We start from the raw sequence: 22,397 nt of genomic DNA on the forward strand, positions 1-22,397 counted from the left end.
ATGTATGTTTGTCGAAGCAAATACTGTTTGATATTGTTAGATTGCTATATGACTTTAATCACATAAAAGGTGATTCAAACCAAATAATAGTTTAACATGTTTGGATGTTTATTTGCTTGAGTGAGATGACACGTTTGATACCATTCTCAAGTCTTTGCAATACAGACCTGGTGCCAAAATTGTGTTAGCCTAGCCTAGCTTAGTATAAAGACTGGAAGCAGGGGGAAATTGCCAGCTTAGCTTTCGCCAAGTACAAAAATATGCCTGCCTACCAACAACTCTAAAGTTGTCTTATTTAAACAATATATATTTTTTGTTTTACCCATACATGACCTAAAGTGTAAAACAAGACGTACAGCTATATTTTCATGCTGGCATAACGACTGGCGCAAGCAGTATCCGACAGTTCTGTATTTTCCTGACCTTTAAATTATTTCTGTGTGGTAATCAATTAAAACCATACCATCTGGCTACTCCTGGTGCTGTGTTTAAACCAGATTAAAATAGGGTCCAAAGAGTCTACAACCATGCTAGCTACTCTGTGCAGGAGTGCATAGGCACAGGGGCGCTAGATGCTAACATCAGCATGCTAACATGCTTACAATGACAATGCTAACATTGTGATAGTAAATGGTATAATGTTTACCATGTTCACTGACTTATTTTAGTGTATTAGCATACTAACATTTGCTAAATAGCTAAACACAAAAAACATCTGAAGATGGGAATGTCATAAGTATTGCAGGTAATTGGTAATAAACAACATACAACAGCCTATTGAGGGAAAACGATGGGAAAGTTAAGGGAAAGCACGTAATTGCATAGTTGTTTTCCCCATTGGACAGGATAGCCTTTTCCTTTATTACTTGGAGGCTAAACATGTCCAGACTTCATCTTAACACCCAAGCATGACATTGATATAGGTCTTCTCATAATTTCTTTAATCCTGAACTAATGACTTTAAGATCTCAAGGGGTGATATAGGTTTATGTACTTTAGCTATTAAATACCTTTTCATAGCAGACACACTGGACATTTGGATTGGCTGTTCCTCTCATTTCTTATCTTATTCTTACAAAACCATGATGTGTGTCTGAATAGCAAGGTCTTGCATATGTCTCTATGAACAAGGACCTCTTGTTATCGTCTTTGTAACAATAAGATAAAAATCCTCCACCTGCTAGCATTCTAGCAGTAGTTGCTTACTACTGACCCGTTTGTTGCTCCTTTCTACATGTCTGTTTCAAAGGAAAAGTCATCAGCTGCGACACTAAACATTGAGCTGTCTCTTGAAGTCCTTATTCATCAATATTGAGAAAATACAGTTTAACTGACCAGAAGACTTTGTCCTTTGTCACCCGCACCTGAAGTAAAATCCACTTGCGACCCAGGTCTGTGGAAGCAAAGAGCTAGACACAAAAAACAGAGAGAAGACCATAATTAGACAGAAAACCACACACTCAAAGCAAGTAGCATTAAAAATTATAAAGGCTAACCCCGAACCCTTTTTCCAGCTGTATCCTTTAAAATGGAGGATAAATCGAATCTATTTGGATCAACCCAGTTCATCCAATCACGCTACTGAATTTCATGGTTCACCAAGTTAAGACTGAGCTCAATTCATTATTAATCACAGCAGGTTTCGTGTGTGAGTGAGAGTGAGAGTGAGAGAGAGAGTGAGAGAGAGAGAGAGAGAGAATATATTTTATATGTGTTGGTAGTGCTAGAATGTGTTGCCTGAGCTCGTATGCCATTGATCGCACCATTCGCACCCATAAATAAAATCTATTGATTCCTACACACAAGGTATCCCCGATGTCTGAAAAGCACATTGGAGCTAAGAAAAGTAGTTTTACACACAAACTACCTTTACCAGTACAAAAACACAAACATGTTGAAGTGTCCTTGGGCAAGATACTGAACCCCAAATTGTTCCTGATGGCATGGCCATGGTGTGTAAGTGTGTGTGAATGGTTATCCTTACTGACGATCTAATGTACACCTTGTATGGTAGCCACTGACTCTGTATGAATGTGTGTGAATGGGTGAATGCTATGAATGCTCTTTAAATGGATTCCTCACTTCCATCTACAGTCTGCCCATATGGAACAGATTAAAACCTAATTGAATGTTCTATTTAAATACTTAAAATAATATTAAAGTTGAGGAGGGGTGGAGCTGTCTTAAATGTATTAACTATTGGATCTAATGTCCCACCTTTATGTCTCTAGCTCCTTTTCCACTTTACAGTACACTTTTCAATTAGGAAGTGTGTGAATGTGTTTGAGAGGGCAGACATGACGAAGTTGTAAAATGTAGAATGACACAGATTACATTTTAATTGATTTAATTTATTAAATACGGAATCTGAAAATATGCTTTTAGATTATTTTTGTCATGGTGTGACAAGAAACATAGAAAAAAATAATGATCATCAAAGATCATCTCTTGGTGGGATTTTAAACGTGGACATTATGATTATATTGTGTGTTTTATAGACACTTCAGGAATAAAGTTTCATCATGTTATTGTTTTTCTATTCTTTTCAAATTGTATTTTTAGTTTTCTAAAATAACAACAGAATAAGATAGACATTTTTTTTTAAAAGTAACAAAGCTGATAGATATATAAGTAATTACATAAGTGAAATAGACCATAATGATGAGCTACAAAACATAAAACAAAAGCACAAAATTAGAAACAATAGTACATCATTTGTCACTAGCAGAAACAGTTTCTTCTCAGTTTTGAAGATTGAGTCGTGAAAAGGTGATAGTATTTCAACAGAATAAAGCAAAACAAAGAGAAAAGTTAGAATAAAACATATCCCCTTTTTGATGAAATCTAAGAGCCATATGTTTTAATTTTGGCTGGGCCGTCAACGTCAGGTTTCAAACCACAACAATCAAATGCAGTATTAAATAATACATGATTTTATATTGATGTCAACCTGTTAAATAAGTGTACTCTACCAAAAGTTTCAACCATCACTGGTGTCATCTTGCAGCTCTTCTTCACTGCTGTAGGCTTGAATGTGTCATGAACTGAATTATCTCAATGGCTCCCAGCAACAAGACATTAGTAATACATAGGACCACAGTGTGTCTCAATCGTCATGTTTGCTCAGGATGTACTGACATGTTAGAACTAAGGAAGCAATTAACTTGTAGCAGAGAAGGCTAGAGGAAAACAGCAGTGTAGGACACAGAGAGCCATGTAACTATTATCTCCTATGTAAATGTTCATATGTGCTCATTAACTAGCACCTGAGAATCCCCCTTCACAATATGATTGTCAGTCTTAATTAGCTTAACATTTACACTGACAATGTTCCTTACATTTGATGTTGAAGTCAAAACACCACAGTGAGGCATTTAGTTAGAATTTTGTAATGAAAATAATTACAAATTGCAAAGTGCTTTGATACATTAAGTTAATAGTTGTACTAACCAAGGTAATTGCTTAAATCGGGGAATATATCAGCGGCATTAAAAATATGTTTTACGGGAACTTTATTTTATTTTGTTTTAAATCCTTCTTTTTTTGTGTATTCATATATCGCCTTGTGCCTCTTCTCTATCGTGTCTTGATGCTTTTTTAATGTATGTCATATGTTCAACTTTGAACCAGCGTACTTGCCGTAGTTGTCTTGTGCAATGACAGATTAGTACCTACAATTTGGGTTCACTCCTCTGCCTTTACCTCCAAACAAAATGGTTTAGACAATCTGGCTCAACAGCTTGTTTTTAATCTTTTTGAATGTCGGACTACTCTCACCCATCACTGTTTACACTTACAATGGTAAGTGCAATGTTATTATAACTGAAATAAATTATGGCCAAAACTATGAAAATAAGCTCGTACATTTAATGAAACCAAATTATACTTTAACAGCATCTGAAATATTGACCAAAAGTGATATTGGTGGAATCAATGTAGAAATGGTCTTACAATATATATTTGTTGCATCTAAAGCCAGACTTCTTTTTCAAAATAATTAATAGAGCTTCCTACCGAAAGCCAAGAGAGATTGCCATGTTGCCACATGTTGTCAATATAAAATGTAATATCAAAGAATGTATGTGTTTGTATTTTGATAAGGCCACTGTTCAGTTTATGTCATGTGCATAAGAAGATTTGCCCTACAGCAGTATTTTTGTATGGTAAACTGCACAACATGTTTTCTCTGAGGTTAATTTTCTGCTGGTGTGTGTGAACATTTCAATTTAATGCATTGCTACAGAATTGTCTTGCTGGTGTATCATTGTTGTCTTTTTGTTCATTCTTACAGCTACAGAAACAGCTATTTATGTTATGGCACTGCAGTGCTGTAATACCCACCCTGCCCTCCTTGCAGTAGGCCAGGAGCTTGTCTTCTTCTTTAGGGTGGAAGATGAGCGTGTCCGGGGTAAAGGAGATGGACTGTCGCTGGAAGGAAGAACCTTCATCTGTGCTGATAAAAATCATCTGATCCCTTTCATTTATGGATGAACCTACCAGCACTACCTGAAAGAGAGACAGACAGATGAGGAAGGGAAGAAAACAGAGGTCAGACATGAAATTGTCAAAGGGTATTTTCTGACATATTTGTCGCTCAGTCAGCAGTCTGTGGAACATTCAAATACAGCATCCTCCTTATACCAATGCTTGTGCATATCAATTCCTCTGCTTTCACCAGAAAACTGATGAATATAAATGCATGCATGGCCATGCAAGCACATATATTTAAGGAAATTCTCCAGGCCATAAGGACTTTCCATCAAGCTTACATACTGCTTAGACCGAGACGACACTGTATTGATTATCTATTCAGAGTTTTATAGCTCATAAAGTGAAGGCATTAAACACAGGGCACACCAGGACCTTCCAACCCACCAATCATAATTATGTCATGGACACCCAGAAGTAAGGCTACTGATGAGGAGTGATCAATAGGAATAATGAACCAGTCGCATCCATTAGGAGTTCATGAAAGGCGGGAGACTGTCCAATGAGGTGTTGATGTTTATCCTCATCACAGAGTTGTTTGCACCTGGTCATTACAGGTAGCATGTGTTATATTATAGAAACCTTTTTAACAGTTTTTTCAGTCAACCAAAAAATGAAAATCAAGTGCTGACAGCTCTGTTATACCTGCATGTACAGTATACAAATAAGCATGCATCAACATTATCAATCAAGATTGTTGCTCAGGAGGAAGAGCAGGTTGTCCATTAATCACAAGGTTGGTGCTCCAATCGCCAGCTCTTGGAAGTGCAAGTTGAAGTGTCCTTGGGCAAGACACTGAACCCCAAGTGGGCAGACCCAACGTCAATAAGATACACATTTTAAAGGCTTTTGCCTGATAAGGTTGGAAAATCTCTATTCAAATACAGTCCATTTACTATTTCTGCTTTTTTTTTCTATTTCTATTCTTATTTTGACCCTCATGCTTTCACTTTAAAAAAAAAAGGCTGGTTACCACCGGTGGTGTGACATCCACACTGGGCCTTGGACATAATGGATGGTTGTCGCATGCAAATATTGCTGGAATTGTTTCTCATTATTGGAATTACTGCCCCTGGGTTCGCAAGATCCGTTTGGTGCCTTGACCGTGGTGAACTCTACAGATGCCCTATGCCAGAATATTACGTCTTCTAACTCTTCTAGTCTCCCGACTGTAACGAAATTCAAACAGAAGTGCCTAATTATGTTGCTTTTATTTCTGTCTTGTATTCAGCCTAACCCTGGTCCTTTAATGACATGCAATACCCTGGCGGACTTTAAGAATATGTCTGAGTTACACATCATACATATAAATGCTTGCAGCTTGCTCCCCAAAATGGATATGTTGCGAATTTGGTCTGAGTCAACTGGTGCTGATTTAATTATTGTTTCTGAGACCTGGCTTTCGAAGAATATAGTGGATAAAGATGTTGCAATTGATGGTTTCAATATTTATCATTCGGACTGCCCCAGAAAAGGCGGTGGCTTTGCGATTTATGTGAAATCTCAGGTCATTCTCTCCAAATCTGCTATTAAGCATTGATTTATCTGGTGGTCAGTTTTTAACTGTTGCTGGTTGCTATAAGCCCCCTTCTGCTACCATTTACACATTATCCTTGCTAATGCAGATTTTATCTCAACTACATTTTAAGGAAATCATCTTGGTAGGTGATTTTAACTGGGACTGGCTTTCACCAGAATCTGATGATTTTAAAGCTCATTGTCTGTCTCTCAACTTTACACAAGTCATTGAAAGTCCCACACATCTTAACACCAGGTGTCTAAAGAAATCATCACTTATCGATCTTTTACTTACTAATAAGTCCCATACATATAATGCAACCAGGGTCTTTGCTAATGACCTGGGGTCTTTGCTAATGACCTAAGTAACCACTGTTTAGTTGGTGCTATTCGGGATACCAAAATCCCCTGTATTAAGCCCCGAGTTGTCTTGAAAATAAATCTAAAGCACTTTATAGAGCAAGTCTTTTTTCATGACTTAGTTCATTTTAAATGGGATCATATTTTATTGATTGGTGATGTTGACCATGCCTGAAATGATTTCTATGACAGCTTTAGTTATTTTTTAAATAAACATGCTCCATTTTGCCGGTTCAGGGTGAAGGGCCGTGATACCCCCTGGTTCACTCCTGATCTGGCAGGCCTCTTACGCAAGAGGAATCAGCTTTGGGCTGCTGTGAGGAAGTCTGGCTCTGAGGCTGACTAGCTTATTTTTCGTCAACTACAACGTACAGAATCGCTGTACTGCTTCCATTAAAAAAGCCAAAAGTGATTTTTACTTATCCCAGACCACTGACAGTTTAAACTAGGGGTTGGGAACCTAAGGCTCTTTCGATGATGCCATATGGCTCGCAGACAATTTTGAGCTCTGTTTTGCGAAGGGCGGGGCTTCGCTCCCGACATAAACACACGTGCGCACACACCTACAGTCAGAGACAGAGCGGAGGAAAGGAGAGGAGCGACCATGGACAGCATCCCCCCCGATGCACGGACCTCGGACAGTTGTGTACATGAACGCCTCAGCTCACTACCTTAATCTGGTGGACGCTGTCTATCATGGGGCTCTGAGGTTCATAACCAACTGTAAGCCCCTCTCACACCATTGCACGCTGTACTCTTTAGTCAATTGAACATCACTATCAATGCGCAGATCTCTGCACTGGTACAAATTAATCTATACATCTATGCTTGGACTGCTGCTCATCTACATATCCACTTACATATCACAAAAACAGTACAGCTATCGGCTACGATCTTAGAACTACATCACTCTGTCTGTCCCCTCAATTTGCACGGAACTTGGAAAAAAGGCCTTGTCATACTCGGCCCCCTTAATCTGGAACACGCTTCAGCAGGAACTCAGGCTGTCCAGTTTGATACCCCTAGGCATTTTAAAAAATGTGGAAAAATCTTCTGTCGGTCTTTGTTCTTGCAATGCTTAATTCTAAGCACTTTCCACTTTCAATGACGATCTTTTTTCTGATGTTTTATTTGACTGTTGCTGATCAAGTCTCTCTTGAGAATGAGACCCTGTGTCTCAATTACCTGTATAAATAAAGGATAAATAAAAACATTATCTCTGTATGTCACTGCCTGAATACAGGGTTGAAGCATCCCTCAACTTTTTACTTCTCTTCAGCAATGGTGTCGTACGAGTTGTGGTTATTTAACATGAAAGGGGTCTGTATGTTTTTCACATCTACTGTAATTTCTCCTGTGTTGTCTTTTTACTCAGTTATATTATAAAATCTTGAAATGATCAAATTCTCACCTACATAAGATTGCCACTTTGTACACATTGAGGTCTGAGGCAAGAGCTCATTCCTTATTATATTATATAAATACAATGAATGTGTATGCATTGAGACACAAAAGCTACTAAGTAAGCACACACACACACACACCTACACACACTCACACACTCAAACTCACACACTCAAACACACACACAAATCCTTTTCAGTATTCTAATCATGACTGCAGTGAGGCAGCGACCATAGCATGCCCCACATTTAGCTGGCTGCACTACTTGAGAGCTGTGTGTGTGTATGTGTATAACTCTTTCTTGTTCTGAACACACTTCCCTGAGCAACATGTACAATTAAAGGCCCAGTGTTTGTTTGGCTGCAAGAGGAAGGCCTATAAGGGCACACAGTGGAGTGGTGAAGACAGCCGAACAGGAAAGAAGAGTCACAGAGGAGTGTATTATTTATCCTAACATAAAGTGAGTTATTTATTTTTATTTTGTGATGTCTGAAACTACAACTAGGAGCTGCCCACAGTGTTTGCTGTTGACAGCCAATCAGGTCCAATCAGAAGGAATTAGAATAATTAGGAAGCAGCACATATGCTGTTACAAAATGGGGCATTTATTTACATGTCGAAATAGTGAAGTCTTTGTTTTCTATTATATAAACCATTGAGAGATTCCTTATTTTTATACACATTTCTAACTGTAGCCTATCTTCATGTCCCTATGGGGCAGGATCATCAATCCAGTCAGCCTGCCTCAGCCAAAATGTGTCTATTTAAAGGACATCCCTCAGTTTAACCTAGTTGAGCTCTGACAGCTGGACATCCTAAGGACACACACCCACACAGGCCGCCCACCCACATTACATCACCAAACACTGACAGAAAATGTACAGTGAGACTAGAAACACCTGCAAAACGTCATGTTTCATTCATGCAGCATGAATGTGTGTGTATAATACACACTGAAATAGTGCAGACGTGTTTACAAATGTGCACATTCATTGAATACACAACACAAGGGCATTTATATAAGGTCATTCCAGTATGATTAAATTGAACTACTTTTAGGCTGATAAATGATAAATAAAAATAAAAATAAAGGCTGGCAGGCATTGTTGAGAATACTTTTTGACTTTTGTGATATAGAAAATGTGTAGCATATATAAAATATAACTGAGGAGTTAACTGGAAAAATTCATGATTTTCCAGTGACAACCAAACCTAAGCCAACATTATGTATGACTAGTTGTGTCTTTGAGCAGTTAAACGAAAGTGTGTTGTTCTCTTCTCAGATTTTCTTATTTTAATAGTTTTGAGAGGCCTGAAGACTCTTGAGTATTCATTTCAAGTAAAGCACAAAGATGTCAGAATAAATGGTTAAAACATAATACTGTGTTTCCTTCTTCTTTTCTACTTGTAGTGACCCCTTCTCGTGTCACATCTTTGGAACTACTGTAAAAGACATATTAGGTCAAAATGAATGACAATAATGGTTTATTGGCTGAAATCATTAAAAACATACTGACAAAAATGATATGTTTAAAAAAAGAAAACATTTTATGTGGAACCTAATACAAAATACATACACTGCCTCACAGTGTAGTGACGCAGTAACGTGACTTGCCAACATGTGGCACTCTTGTCAAACTGTAAACATGCCTTCGAATCTTTATACTGAAGTTGAAACTGAGCTTGACTCAACAACCAGTCACAGATAAAACTGTGACTTTTTGGGGAAGCTACAAAAAAGCGGATTGGGGGAGGGCAACCAGACACTACAGTTCCTCTCCTGTCGCACAAGTCATGATCCTCCACAATCAAAAGACCTCTGTAACGATTTCCTCTGAGTAATAACTCAAACTTTTGGTAGCACAGTGATGCTATTGTCCAAGGCAGATACATCAGGCACTAAACGGCCTGTGTCTGCTCTGGGGATGGTGGGGGTGTGACACATTAAGGGGACAAATATCAGCTCTTTTTAATCTGCAAAGGGCTTAAACACCACTGTGGCTTTGCAGAGTGTGCGCTGAATCCGTGCCCTGTTTGATAAGCTTTCTATTACAGTCAACCTGACAAAAGAAGCTGATCGCTGAAGGGACACAAGTCCTGCTGTGTTGACAGACATCAAAGGGTATCAGCCCTGTAATCTCTTATAAAACAACTCAATCTATTTAGCAGTTTAGAATAGTTTATGGCAGATTGCTGGCATGCAGTTGTAGTATGAGCAGCATGAAGGTCTACGTGCCAGAGGAGAATAAAAATGCATGTGTACATTATCTATGCATTCCATGTCACAACTTCAAGCTGAATTGAGAGAGTTTACACACACATGAACAAATGTAGCAGTATATCAAATACACCTGATGAGTATTAAATATACATTCATGTGCATACAAAGATGATATAAGTTTGTCTTTTGAACTGATGATGCATCATGGCATCATATCAGGTTTAGAAATGTTCTTAAAGAGTATTGCTTGTGTATTACGTCTTGGGTCATCAACAGTAATAATAACATGTTGAACTCAAAGGAATTAGTCAACCAGTCGCAATGTATTTTAGTGTTTAACTTTAGGGCTAGATTTCAGTTCAAGAATACATTTGTATTCCTACAAACAAATAAAAATTTTTAATGATTCTTTTTGAGGCTTTTTTGCCTTTATTGGAAAGAACTGAACCTAGCTTGAACCAGCTACTAAAGCGAAGACAGTCTGATGAGTGCTGAATATTGGGCTATAAGAACAATGATGCATCCACTTACTGTTGCATGTACTGAAGTACATTTGAATGGAAATCAACTAATTGGATAAGGACAAATAAATGAACAGGCTGTATAGTCAGTAACTGCCGTCTTTGACCTGAACGGAACAAAGGGATTTCTACCTCTATTACATTGTAAGAAGTTGTACCAAATTGGTAATAACAAGAATTGCTGGAGAATTTGAACCAAATGAACTACAATGCATGCTGGGAAGTCAGCTAATTTGCAGCAATTGCTTTAAACTACATAAAGGTAAAAACAAAAGTTTAAACCAAATTTTAAAAAGTTGGATAATTTCCAATATATCAGACGGATCCCTTCCTTCTCCCTGACATCTGGGTCGACACACGCAAAACGCACAAATACACATGCATAACAGTAGCTACCTAAAGCGAACAACTGCCAGCACAATTGCTTTCCACTCAATTACATATGTAAATTGCTTGTGATGGCAGCTCATTGAGCACTGGTCTGTTGGGAATTAAGACCTGGTTGAGAAGAGCAACATGGGAGCCCAGAGGACACCACCAGACAGGATAAGAAGATGTTTGATGATAGGATGTGTAACAATTTCTATGGGTGGGTATCGAACCTCAATACTTTGTGGTATCAACTGGTGAGTAGGATAGGGTTATAAAAACTATCAAGAACTGAAACTTGACATCAAGCCTGTTAAGTTGTGTAAACTTGTTTGCTTATTCTTTAATAAGTAGTTCCTGATTTAAGCCACAAGTTTTGTATCAAACAATGATTGATGTACGTTTTGAGCTGACCTTCTCTCCTACAGAAGACCCTTGTCAGATCTTTTTTAATAATTTGCTATATGGTTCTCAAGATAATTTTTCAAAATGTCAAGGATTGTTTCATTTAAAAAAAGGAGAAGGATTCTCCTCAGGTAGGATGGGTCTCACATGATAAACATTCTTGTTAGATCAAATCTTTATTTATTCATTAATAAAGGAGTGTGGGATACAGTTCGTCTTACATCACCATGCTGCAATGGTTTGCACTAGTGACGTATTTTGTAAATGTTTAGAACGAGAAGAGCCGACTCCCGAGGGGAGATAAGAGCCGAATCTTCAGCCGCTCATGCACAGCTCTGCTGAGAATCCATACAGTCAGGGGCGGGACTTTATTTTGATGGGCACACCATGCGGCCAATCATATACGAGGACTGACTAGGATCATTATGTGAAAGAAGGAAGGGGGGCAGACACTCCAAAGACAGCGAGTGCAGTGGTACAGGCCAGGTACACACAGAGCAACAGAGAGAGTAACGAAAACAATGCATAAAAATAAGGCTTTTATGAAAACACTGAATGAAAAATTGCTTACCAACACACAAACGATTCATAATTGCTAAATTAGGCTAAAATAGAAGGCTCCGAGTGATACTAAATGAAGAGCCATTTGGGAGTCAGCTCTTCTAAGCGAAAAAGAAACTCAGAGACCCCTATTAAATTAAATTAAATCAAGCTCCTCTACTGTGGAACTTGCTCCCATTTTGTGTTCGGGAGGCAGACACCCTCTCCACATTTAAGAGCAGGCTAAAGACTTTCCTTTTTGATTAAGCTTATAGTTAGGGCAAGCTCATTCTCGCCTTGGACCTAGTTATGCTGCCAAGGCGTTTAGACTGCCGGGAGACTTACACCTATCTCCTCCTTCTCTTCCTCTTCGACCACTGAAATTAATCAAATCTATGGTTAACAGAAGAGGAGTTATACATGAAAACCTAATTAAAATAAAAACCACCGCTGCAAAAGTGCAACTAAATCGAAAAATGAAATGTGGGCTATTAAACATCAGATCTTTATCAACGAAAGCTGGAATGGTAAATGATTTAATATCAGATAATAAGATTGATATATTTTGTCTCACTGAAACCTGGCTGAGACATGAAGAATATGTCAGTCTAAATGAATCCACTCCACCTGGTCATATTAATACTCACATTCCTCGAGGCACTGGCCGAGGAGGTGGAGTTGCGGCCATATTTGACTCAAACCTCTTGATCAATCCTAAACCTAAACTAAACTATAACTCTTTTGAAAGCCTTGTTCTTACGCTCTCAGACCCAACATGGAAAACAATAAAGCCAGTTTTATTTGTTACTGTATACCGCCCTCCTGGTCCGTATTCTGAATTTCTATCTGAATTCTCAGAGTTTTTTTATCAAGTTTAGTCCTTAAAACAGATAAAGTAATTATTGTAGGTGACTTTAATATTCATGTCATGTTGATAGTGACAGCCTTAATAATGCATTTATTTCAATATTAGATTCAATTGGGTTCAGTCAAAATGTACATGAACCAACTCATTGTTTAAAGCACACTCTGGTCCTTGTTCTGGGATATGGTGTTGAAGTTGAAATGTTATCAGTGTGTCCACATAATCCTCTTTTATCAGACCATTTTTTAATAACTTTTGAAGTCCTGTTACTGGACTACAAGCCAGTAGGCAAAATGTCCTACGCTCGATGTCTATCTGAAAGTGCTGTGACTAAATTTAGGGAAGTGATTCCATCAGCACTTAATTCAATACCAGAACTCAATATCAATATAATGGAAGACTCCAATGCTAACTTTAGTCCCTCCCAAATTAATCATCTCGTTGATAGCGCTGCAGCCTCACTGCGAATAACACTCGACTCTGTGGCTCCTCTAAAGAAGAAGATCATAAAACAGAAAAAGAAAGCTCCATGGCTTAATTTACAAATCCGCAAACTAAAACAAAAGTCGAGAAATCTTGAACGTAAATGGCGTTCCACTAAATTGGAAGAATCTCGTTTAGTCTGGTTAGATCATCTTAAAACGTATAAGAAGGCTCTCCGTAATGCCAGAGAAGCTTATTACTCTTCCTTAATAGAAGAAAATAAGAACAACCCCAGGTTTCTTTTCAGCACTGTAGCCAGGCTGACAGAGAGCCACAGCTCTACAGAGCCTTCTATTCCTATATCTCTCAGTAGTGATGACTTCATGAGCTTCTTTAACGATAAAATTATAATTATTAGAGACAAAATTAATCTCTTCCTGCCCTCAATTGGTAATGACTTAACTTCAACCTCCGGAATTTCAAAAACATTAGTAACTCCTGAAATATATATAGACTGTTTTACTCCAATCAACCTTAACCAACTAACTTCAACAATCTCATCGTCTAAGCCATTAAACTTTTTTTGTTTTTTACCCGATTCCAACTAAACTGTTTAAAGAAGTTTTACCCTTAATTAACACCTCGTTATTAAATATGATCAACTTGTCTCTATTATCTGGCTACATACCGCAATCCTTTAAAGTAGCTGTAATAAAACCACTTCTTAAAAAGCCTAGTCTTGATCCAGAGGTTTTAGCCAACTATAGGCCGATATCTAACCTTCCCTTTCTCGCTAAGATCCTTGAGAAAGCAGTTGCAAAACAGTTGTGTGATTTTTTACATAATAATAGTTTATTTGAGGTTTTTCAATCTGGATTTAGAGTTCATCATAGCACAGAGACGGCACTGGTGAAAGTTACCAATGACCTTCTATTGGCATCAGACAAAGGACTTGTCTCTGTTCTTGTCTTGTTAGACCTCAGTGCTTCTTTCAACACTGTTGATCATGACATTCTACTACAGAGACTGGAACATTGTGTGGGCATAAAAGGAACCGCACTAAGCTCGTTCAAGTCCTATTTATCTGAGTGATCTCAATTTATATGTGTTAACGATAAATCCTACATGACAGCCAAAGTCAGTCTTGGAGTTCCGCAGGGTTCTGTACTTGGACCGATTCTATTCATGCTATGCTTCCTTTGGGCAATATTATAATGAACCACTCTATAAACTTTCATTGTTATGCGGATGATACCCAATTATATCTATCAATTAAGCCAGAAGAAAACAATCAATTGGCTAAACTTCAAGCATGCCTTAAGGACATAAAAACTTGGATGTCTAGCAACTTTTCGATGTTAAACACAGACAAAACTGAAGTTATTATACTTCGCCCTAAACGCCTCTGAAACGCATTTTCTAATGACATAGATGCTCTGGATGGCATTAATTTGGCCTCCAGCACCACTGTATCTGAACTGATCACTGTAACTGATCTGTCTTTTAACTCCCACATAAAACAAATCTCAAGGACTGCCTTCTTTCATATACGTAACATTGCAAAAATAAGACACATCCTGTCTCAAATTGATACAGAAAAATTAGTCCATGCATTTGTTACTTCAAGGCTGGATTACTGCAACTCATTGTTATCAGGTTGTCCCAAAAAGTTGCTTAAGACTCTTCAGTTGATCCAAAATGCAGCGGCACGTGTATTGACAAGAACAAGGAAAAGGTTGCTCTCCACTGGCTCCCGGTAAAATACAGAATAGAATTCAAAATCCTTCTCCTGATTCACAAAGCAATTAATGGTCAGGCTCCAGCATATCTTAAAGATCTCATAGTACCTTATAAAGAGCCTTCAGCTATCAAGCTCCTCTCCAGTGGAACCAGCTTCAAGTTTGTGTTCGGGAGGCAGACACCCTCTCCACATTTAAGAGTAGGCTAAAGACTTTCCTTTTTGATTAAGCTTATAGTTAGGGCTTGCTCAGGTTTGCCCTGGATCAGCCCCTAGTTATGCTGCTATAGGCTTAGACTGCCGGGGGACACCTCCCTGCTCTCTTCCTTCTCTTCCTCTCTCCTCCCCTCCCTCTCTTCTTCTCCCTCTCTATCTGTATGCATTTATGTAAATATATGTTACTAACTCATCATCCGGGGCATCATCCCCGGAGTTTCTGTGTCTCATGTGGCAGGTTGCCACTGATAAAGTTTACGTCAGGATCAGGAATCGTGGCTGCGCCTGCTGCCCTGGTCCTGCTGGACACCGGGAAGCCTTTTTGACATTTTCCTGGATTCATCCAAACCTTCTCTTTTTCAACACAACACAATTTTCTGTCAAATGTTGTATTTGTACTATGTTGTTTATCCTGCACACACGTCATTCATTGCACGTCTGCACGTCCTGGGAAAGGGATCCCTCCTCAGTTGCTCTCCCGGAGGTTTCTTCCATTTTTCCCCCTTTAAAGGTGGGGTTTTTTAGGGAGTTTTTGCTTGTGTGGTGCGAGGGTCTAAGGACAGAGGGTGTGGTAGGCTGTAAAGCAAATGTGTGATTTGTAATAGTGGGCTATATAAATAAATTTGATTTGATTTAAAGTTTGACCTCTCTTTGTATTTAAAGTTCAGGGGAGTCTTACATTTAGTTTAACATTATTTGTAAAATAAAAAATTGTAACTCTACTTTAAAACGTAATAGCTCTGGAATGAGTTATTAAGTGACCTTGAGTTGAGATTGTTTTGTAAAACTATGGTTTCTGAGAATTAACTTTCAAGATCTATTTCTGGTAAAACTGAATATGATTGTTGCCAAGATGGAGGAGAGGGAATTTCTATCAAGGTATTAGGTCTCAAATTTACTTTCTTACCTAATGTCCACTGCAGCCTCACATTTGTCGATATGTTCAATCAAGTCAGACTAAGGTTTGTATTAACAAAATGTCCCTCAAACATGTTGATTCAAAATGAGAACAACATAAATTATCTTCACCCTCCTATGAAGCTTTAACTTGTACTGAACAGTCACTTCACACTCACACCCACCAAAGACAAGGTGAGAAATGACATGATTGGTTGGAATGGAGAATCGAGGTAGCGAACATGGGCGACACATTGTCCTGCGTGGTGTTGGGTAAAGGGAGATGAGAGGTCTGGGAGTGTTATTGTCAACCTTGGCAACAGCGCAAATGCATTAACTGAAGGTGTCCTTGAGTATTATACATATTAGCTTCTTCCCAGGCTGATGCACTTGTATTACAGTGGAGGTGACTGGCAAACACGCTTGGCAAAATCCAAATCTTGGGTCAAGCTGAGAGGAATACACCCATACACACACACACACCTCTCAGAGTTTATGGCTCTGGATAAAACAAGACATCGATGAAAGTACAACATTTTTTCTGCAGAAATGGAAGACACTGTTAGAATTCAATTTAACTGTTATTAAAAACATTATGGTTTGTTTCTTGAGAACATTTATATATATATATGTATATATATATATATATATATTTTTTTTTTTTTTTCTTTGATTATTCCATGAAACAGTTTTAATTGTTGATTATTATTCTGAACTTTTTGTGCATTAAAAGTAAATCACCTCGACGGCCATCATTTTTGTGAAGCTTAGGTGTGGGCTGTAATTGTGTGGTTATTTCACGCCAATTAATCTTATTTGATCATATAAATTGAACTGAATAAAAGGGAAAGAAATAGAAAGAGAGTGTATGGGGTAATGTTTCAGACGGCAAGATGAAGAATGGTGTGTGTGTGTGTGTGTGTGTGTGTGTGTGTGTGTGTGCGTGTGTGTGTGTGTGTTTTTTCCATTGCAAATTGTGACACAAGAACCTTTTGTATTTCAATACACAGTAACTTCGTCCTTCACTTTTCCTCCTCCTTGATCCCTTTCACCACATTTTCTCTTTTTGCTTAGAGGGCCTACAAAATGATATTTCGTCAGTGTTATTGGGCTTGGTATATGATAGAGGTTGCATATCTATTGTGAAATGTGCCATATATATATCTTTTGTATTGATGTATTCGTGATAAATCACGATCATAACAGCATAAAAATGAATACAGCCGCCGCCAGTGTTCTTCTGCGTTGAAGCGTCCAGCAAAGACTGCTGTCAATTATTACGAGAAAGAACGGACAACAATCGATTGCCAAGGATAATTGTGAAGCGATGTGTTGTATGGGGATGTGGGGCCGTCTCCATATCTAGCTTTCTGTGGCCAAAAGATGATAAAATGTCGCGTTTATGGACAAGACAAGTGCGTCGATGAAACCAACGATTTGTGGGCAGCACGTTGAGAGATCGTGTTTCGAACAAACTATGCTCGCCAAGGAAATGAGATTCAAAAATAATTTAAAACTGAACGCAGATGCTGTGCCTACAATACTGCCGAGACCCCAGCCAGCACAAGCCAGCATGCCGATTCAAACACGTCCGCCGGTGCAGAGTCCTCCACCAAAGAGACAACGAAATGTATTCGCCAAAAGGGAGAGTTTGAGTAAAGCGTGAGTCTATTTAACTTTTAACTATCACCCTATTATTACAGAGGTATTGAAACATTGGTGAATGAAGCCACTGACAGAACTGAGGATACCTGTATGATCAGCGACCATCTATTGGACATCCACACTGGGGAGAAAGCTGTGTGTACACCAGTAAGTATACAGACTATACGTCATCTGTACATTACAGTTGTAGTACCAGTAGACCTGCACATGACGTGTTAAAAATATAATGCATAGCATCACCACATGCATGTACATAATTCATATATTTGTTTAATTTGATCAATGCTCTCTCAATCAATTCAACCACATCGTTTATTATGAATGTTATATGTTAGAGAAATAGTTGAATATTTGGCGATCGAGCAATTTGCGGACAACTAGTTGGGTTCATAATAATTCAAGGAAACCAAGCTATCGACTCGATATAGGATAGCTTGCGATCTATTTACGATGGAGGATAATGTTACGTTTTATTATGATGTATTCACTATTTATTGGGAAGTTCTATGAACTATAGTCAAATGTATATACCTGTCTGTGTTCTGTTGCCGCACAGGATCTCCGCCAAACCCAGGATCACCATCACCATCATCCGCATGTTCGCTCCCGTATGTGTCTCCATCTAGAATACTGTGTCTCGAGCTGCTCTGTTTCCACCACGTTAAACTCGCCCGCATGATCTAAATCCACGACACCGGCATCCTCTTCAATAAACTCCTCTTCTTGAAGGTGCAACGAGTCTATTGACGACTCACTCTCACTCGATTCTGTCGAAATATCCGAGCCAGAGTCCGACATCGCCACGTCTGCCGTCCTGCCATGCTGTCTGCCGCTTCTGCCGTGCTGTCTGTGTATACTGGTGGACTGTATTCTACTTGTGACGTTAGAATATGGTGTCGGGTGTTTCCGGTTGCGGCAATGTAAACATCGGTGGTCGACATACTAAATCATGATTTATTAAATACTGCGATCATTGTGTCATAAATAACACATTATTTTACACCACAAATAGCATTTACTATCATCAGTAGAAATTCATGTTGATCATTTCGTAGGCCCTTTAATGTTCTGTTTGCCTCAGCTGTCTATTGCCTTTCTCAGTCACTCTCCCTCTCATTGATAGATTTCTGTATCTTCATCGCTTTTCCGATATCTGCTCCTGCACCCTCCGAGTCTCCCTCAGTATCCCTCCCTAACTGTCCATGATAGACGACGGGTCTAAGCCCGCCATTAGAGGATGGAGACAATGATCAAACCTCGGTAAAACTCTCTCTCCTTTTTTAATTACATTCTTCTGTCAAGTAAAGAAGAGGAACATAGAGTGAGGACAGGAAGAGAGGAACCTTTAAGCAATTATTCTAGACTTAATTACATAAAGTAAAAAAATATCTCCTTGCCTGAAGCTTTGCGTGTGAGTTAGAGTGTGTGTGAGAGAAAGAACCTCATTATATAGGAATACACCTGAAAGACTTTCCTCTGTTACTGATGCCTGCCATTCAAGTGTCAACCACACACACACACACACACACACACACACACACACACACACACAGACACACACACACACACACACACACACACACACACACACACACACACACACACACACACACACCTCTATTCTGGCATGAGCCAATACTATTATAATACCAGTGTAATAAACAAGTAATGATATGAAGTAAAATTGAGAATCTTCATTATATTTATTCATAGATTAAATTTTTGGTTATGAATGTATGTATGTCTTCAGATAGAATTGGCTATTTAATTAAAACAGAGTGAAAAGGCCACCTATAGCTCACAATGGATAACCTTTTCAAAATCCCACTGGGTATTCAGTGTTATTCAATGATACCTTGGTGAATAGATAATTATGTGAACCTAATGTAAATTGTGATGTAAAGCACTGTGGAGAGAGGTATGCAAGACACCGGCAGAAACTAAAGCAGCAGTTTTGGCATAGTTTGCAGGTGAGGTGTGAAGCAGCAAGCATAGCAGAACATTGACGTCAAAAATACATTGCCATATAGCAAGTGTTGCATTTGATATTACATTAAAAGGAAAAACAATAGTTTGCAGTTGCCTGCCTGAACTTCTGATCTCTGGTGACTTTAAACATGCCTCTCTCTCCACCACTCTGCCCACATTCAAGCAATATGTCACATGCCCCACCAGAGACAATAAAACACAGGACTTACTGTATGCCAACACCAAAGAGGCATACAGCTCATCTTGACATTGGGGTGGGTGACGCTGTCATCTACCTGATGCATAGATCCCTCTCTCACGTGGAATAGGCTGGGGGCACTGTGAGAATCATGTTCTTTGATTTCTCCAGTGTGTTCAACACCATTCAAGCCATGCTGCTGGGGGACAAGCTGGAGCGCTCGGGCATGGATCATCACCTCACCAGCTGGATTCTGGACTACCTCACCAACCGTCCACAGTATGTGAAGACCCGGGAGTGTCACTCGGACACGATTGTCTGCGGCACGGGGGCCCCCCAGGGAATGGTTTTGGCACTGTTTCTCTTCACCCTCTACACTGCCGACTTCACCCACAACACAGCAAAGTGTCACCTGCCGAGATTCTCTGATGACTGCTATTGTCAGCCTCATTTCTGATGGGGATGACAAGGAGTACAGAGAGCTGACACAGTGCCAGAGGAACCACCTCCTGCTCAACGTAGGGAAGACCAGGGAGCTGGTGGGGGACTTCAGGAGGCGCCATCATTCTCCCCCAACAGCAGTGAACATCCTGGGTACGGACATTGAGATTGTAATATCTTAAAAGTACCTGGGGGTTCACCTAAACAATAAACTGGACTGGTCAGATAACTCTGCTGCTCTGTTCAAGAAGGGACGGAGCAGGCTTTATCTGATGAGGAGACTGAGGTCTTTTGGAGTGAAGGGGGCACTCCTAATCCTTCTTAGACTCTGGTGGCATGTAGCAGCATCTCGGCTGCTGACAGGAAGAGACTGAACAGACTGGTTAAGAAGGCCAGCTCTGACCTGGGGAGCCCTCTGGACACTGTGGAGGTGGTGGGAGACAGGAGAATGACGGCCAAGCTGTCATCTCCATTGGACATGCACTGTGCAGCTCCTTCAGCGACAGGCTGCTTCACCCGCGGTGTCTCACAGAGATACCGTAGCCCACAACACCAAAACAGACTATTCCACCACTGTTGAGCAATTATCACTGCCATGTACAATATTCACTTTTTATAATTTGTGCAATTATCACTGCCATGTGCAATATTCAGTTTTACAACTTTTTATCAATCACTTTGTACTTGTATTATTTTCTTCTAGTAACTATTTACTTCATGTTTTTTTTCTGTAACAATGTAAATGTCCTCGTCTGATTCTGACATCAAATCCATCCTTCCCCCCAAACCAGGACTAGCCTACAGAGCAAATAGATCCACAGAGAATGCCATCATCACACTGGACTGACCTACCTTGAAGAGAAGGCGACATATGTGAGGATGCTTTTGCTTTTTATAGACTACAGCTCTGCAATCAACCATATTGTGTCAAGCAGTTGATCACCACACACCTTGACCTGGGTCTCAGCAACTCCTTGTAGATGTGGATCAAGGATTTCCTATCCTTCCTATCCCACAGACATTCAGATTTGCTGCCCTCCTCTCTCCAAGTATGACCCTCAGCACTGGCGTACCACAAGGCTGCATGCTGAGTCCCCTCCTCTTTTCTCTCTATAAATACGACTGCATACCCAGACACCCCTCCAACACAATCATTAAATTGCAGATGACACAAAAGTGGTGGTACTGATTTCAAAAGGGGCCAAGACAGCCTACATAGATGAAGTCTGCAAACTGAAAGATTTATTGAATATAAAAAAAACAAAGAACTTATCATAGACTATCAACATCAGAAATGCTGTGAGGACCCCTCTTTTCTAAACATCACAGGAGTAGAAGTTACTTTGGCCTGGAAAGACACTTAAGGTGAAAGTGTTGTGATTGGTTCACTGGGCTATATAGAGGTGCTCTCTACCTGTCTCCTATCAGTTAATTAAGTAGTGCACCACAGTTGCACGGCAGAGCAATGGTGTGCACGGCTGGTCGCTGCAGGACTTCACTTCCTGCTTTCATAAATGCCTGTGAATTGTGGATTGTGAGGAGGCGATACCTGCCAATGCAGCTACGGCATCGGTGAAATTGGATGAGCTTCACGGAGTAGGAAAGAGCCCTCCTTTAGGGGTTATTATTTTCTCACATTTTTTGTGAGACATTTAAAGACTTTTTGATGTAGATAGAGACAAAACTGTTATTGTACTTGGCCCCAAACACCTCTGAAACGCTTTTTCTAATGACATAGTAAATCTGGATGGCATTAACTTGGCCTCCAGCATCACCGTCAGGAATCTCGACGTTATCTTTGATCAAGATATGTCCTATAAATCCCACATAAAACAAATTTTAATCTAAGTAACTTTGCAAGAATAAGGCACATCCTGTCTGAAAATGATGCAAAAAAACTAGTCCATGCATTTGTTACTTCAAGGCTGAATGCAGTTATCTCCTTGCTAACTACTGGTTGCTCCTATTGTGAAGGTTAGACAGATGGGCCCTCACGTCCTCTGCCATTAAAAAAGTAAGCCCAGTGATAAAAGAGCCATCCGATGCTGCAGTTTCGTGCTTACTGCAGGCGCAACCTCAATTCAGTCTGGAACCATGTGGCATGGAGGAGGTCCGTGGAGAAGGAGAGCCGCGAAGAAAAGAGAGAGAACACTTGACTG

At 39.5% G+C, this 22,397-nt stretch overlaps 1 protein-coding gene across 5 annotated transcripts in view; it reads right to left on the minus strand.

Annotated features, from left to right (window-relative positions):
• Nucleotides 1-22,397, minus strand: part of sorcs2 (sortilin-related VPS10 domain containing receptor 2) — a 309,446-nt gene that overhangs the window by 89,355 nt on the left and 197,694 nt on the right. For all 5 annotated transcript variants that reach the window (XM_029454505.1, XM_029454504.1, XM_029454501.1 and 2 more), the window contains exons 4-5: nucleotides 4,342-4,506; nucleotides 1,336-1,409 (exon numbers count right to left, since the gene is read on the minus strand). In XM_029454505.1, coding sequence (XP_029310365.1) covers nucleotides 1,336-1,409; nucleotides 4,342-4,506 — 239 coding nt within the window. The remainder of the gene's footprint in view (nucleotides 1-1,335; nucleotides 1,410-4,341; nucleotides 4,507-22,397) is intronic.

Source organism: Cottoperca gobio, chromosome 18, assembly GCF_900634415.1.
Source record: "Cottoperca gobio chromosome 18, fCotGob3.1, whole genome shotgun sequence".
Taxonomy (NCBI): Eukaryota; Metazoa; Chordata; class Actinopteri; order Perciformes; family Bovichtidae; genus Cottoperca; species Cottoperca gobio.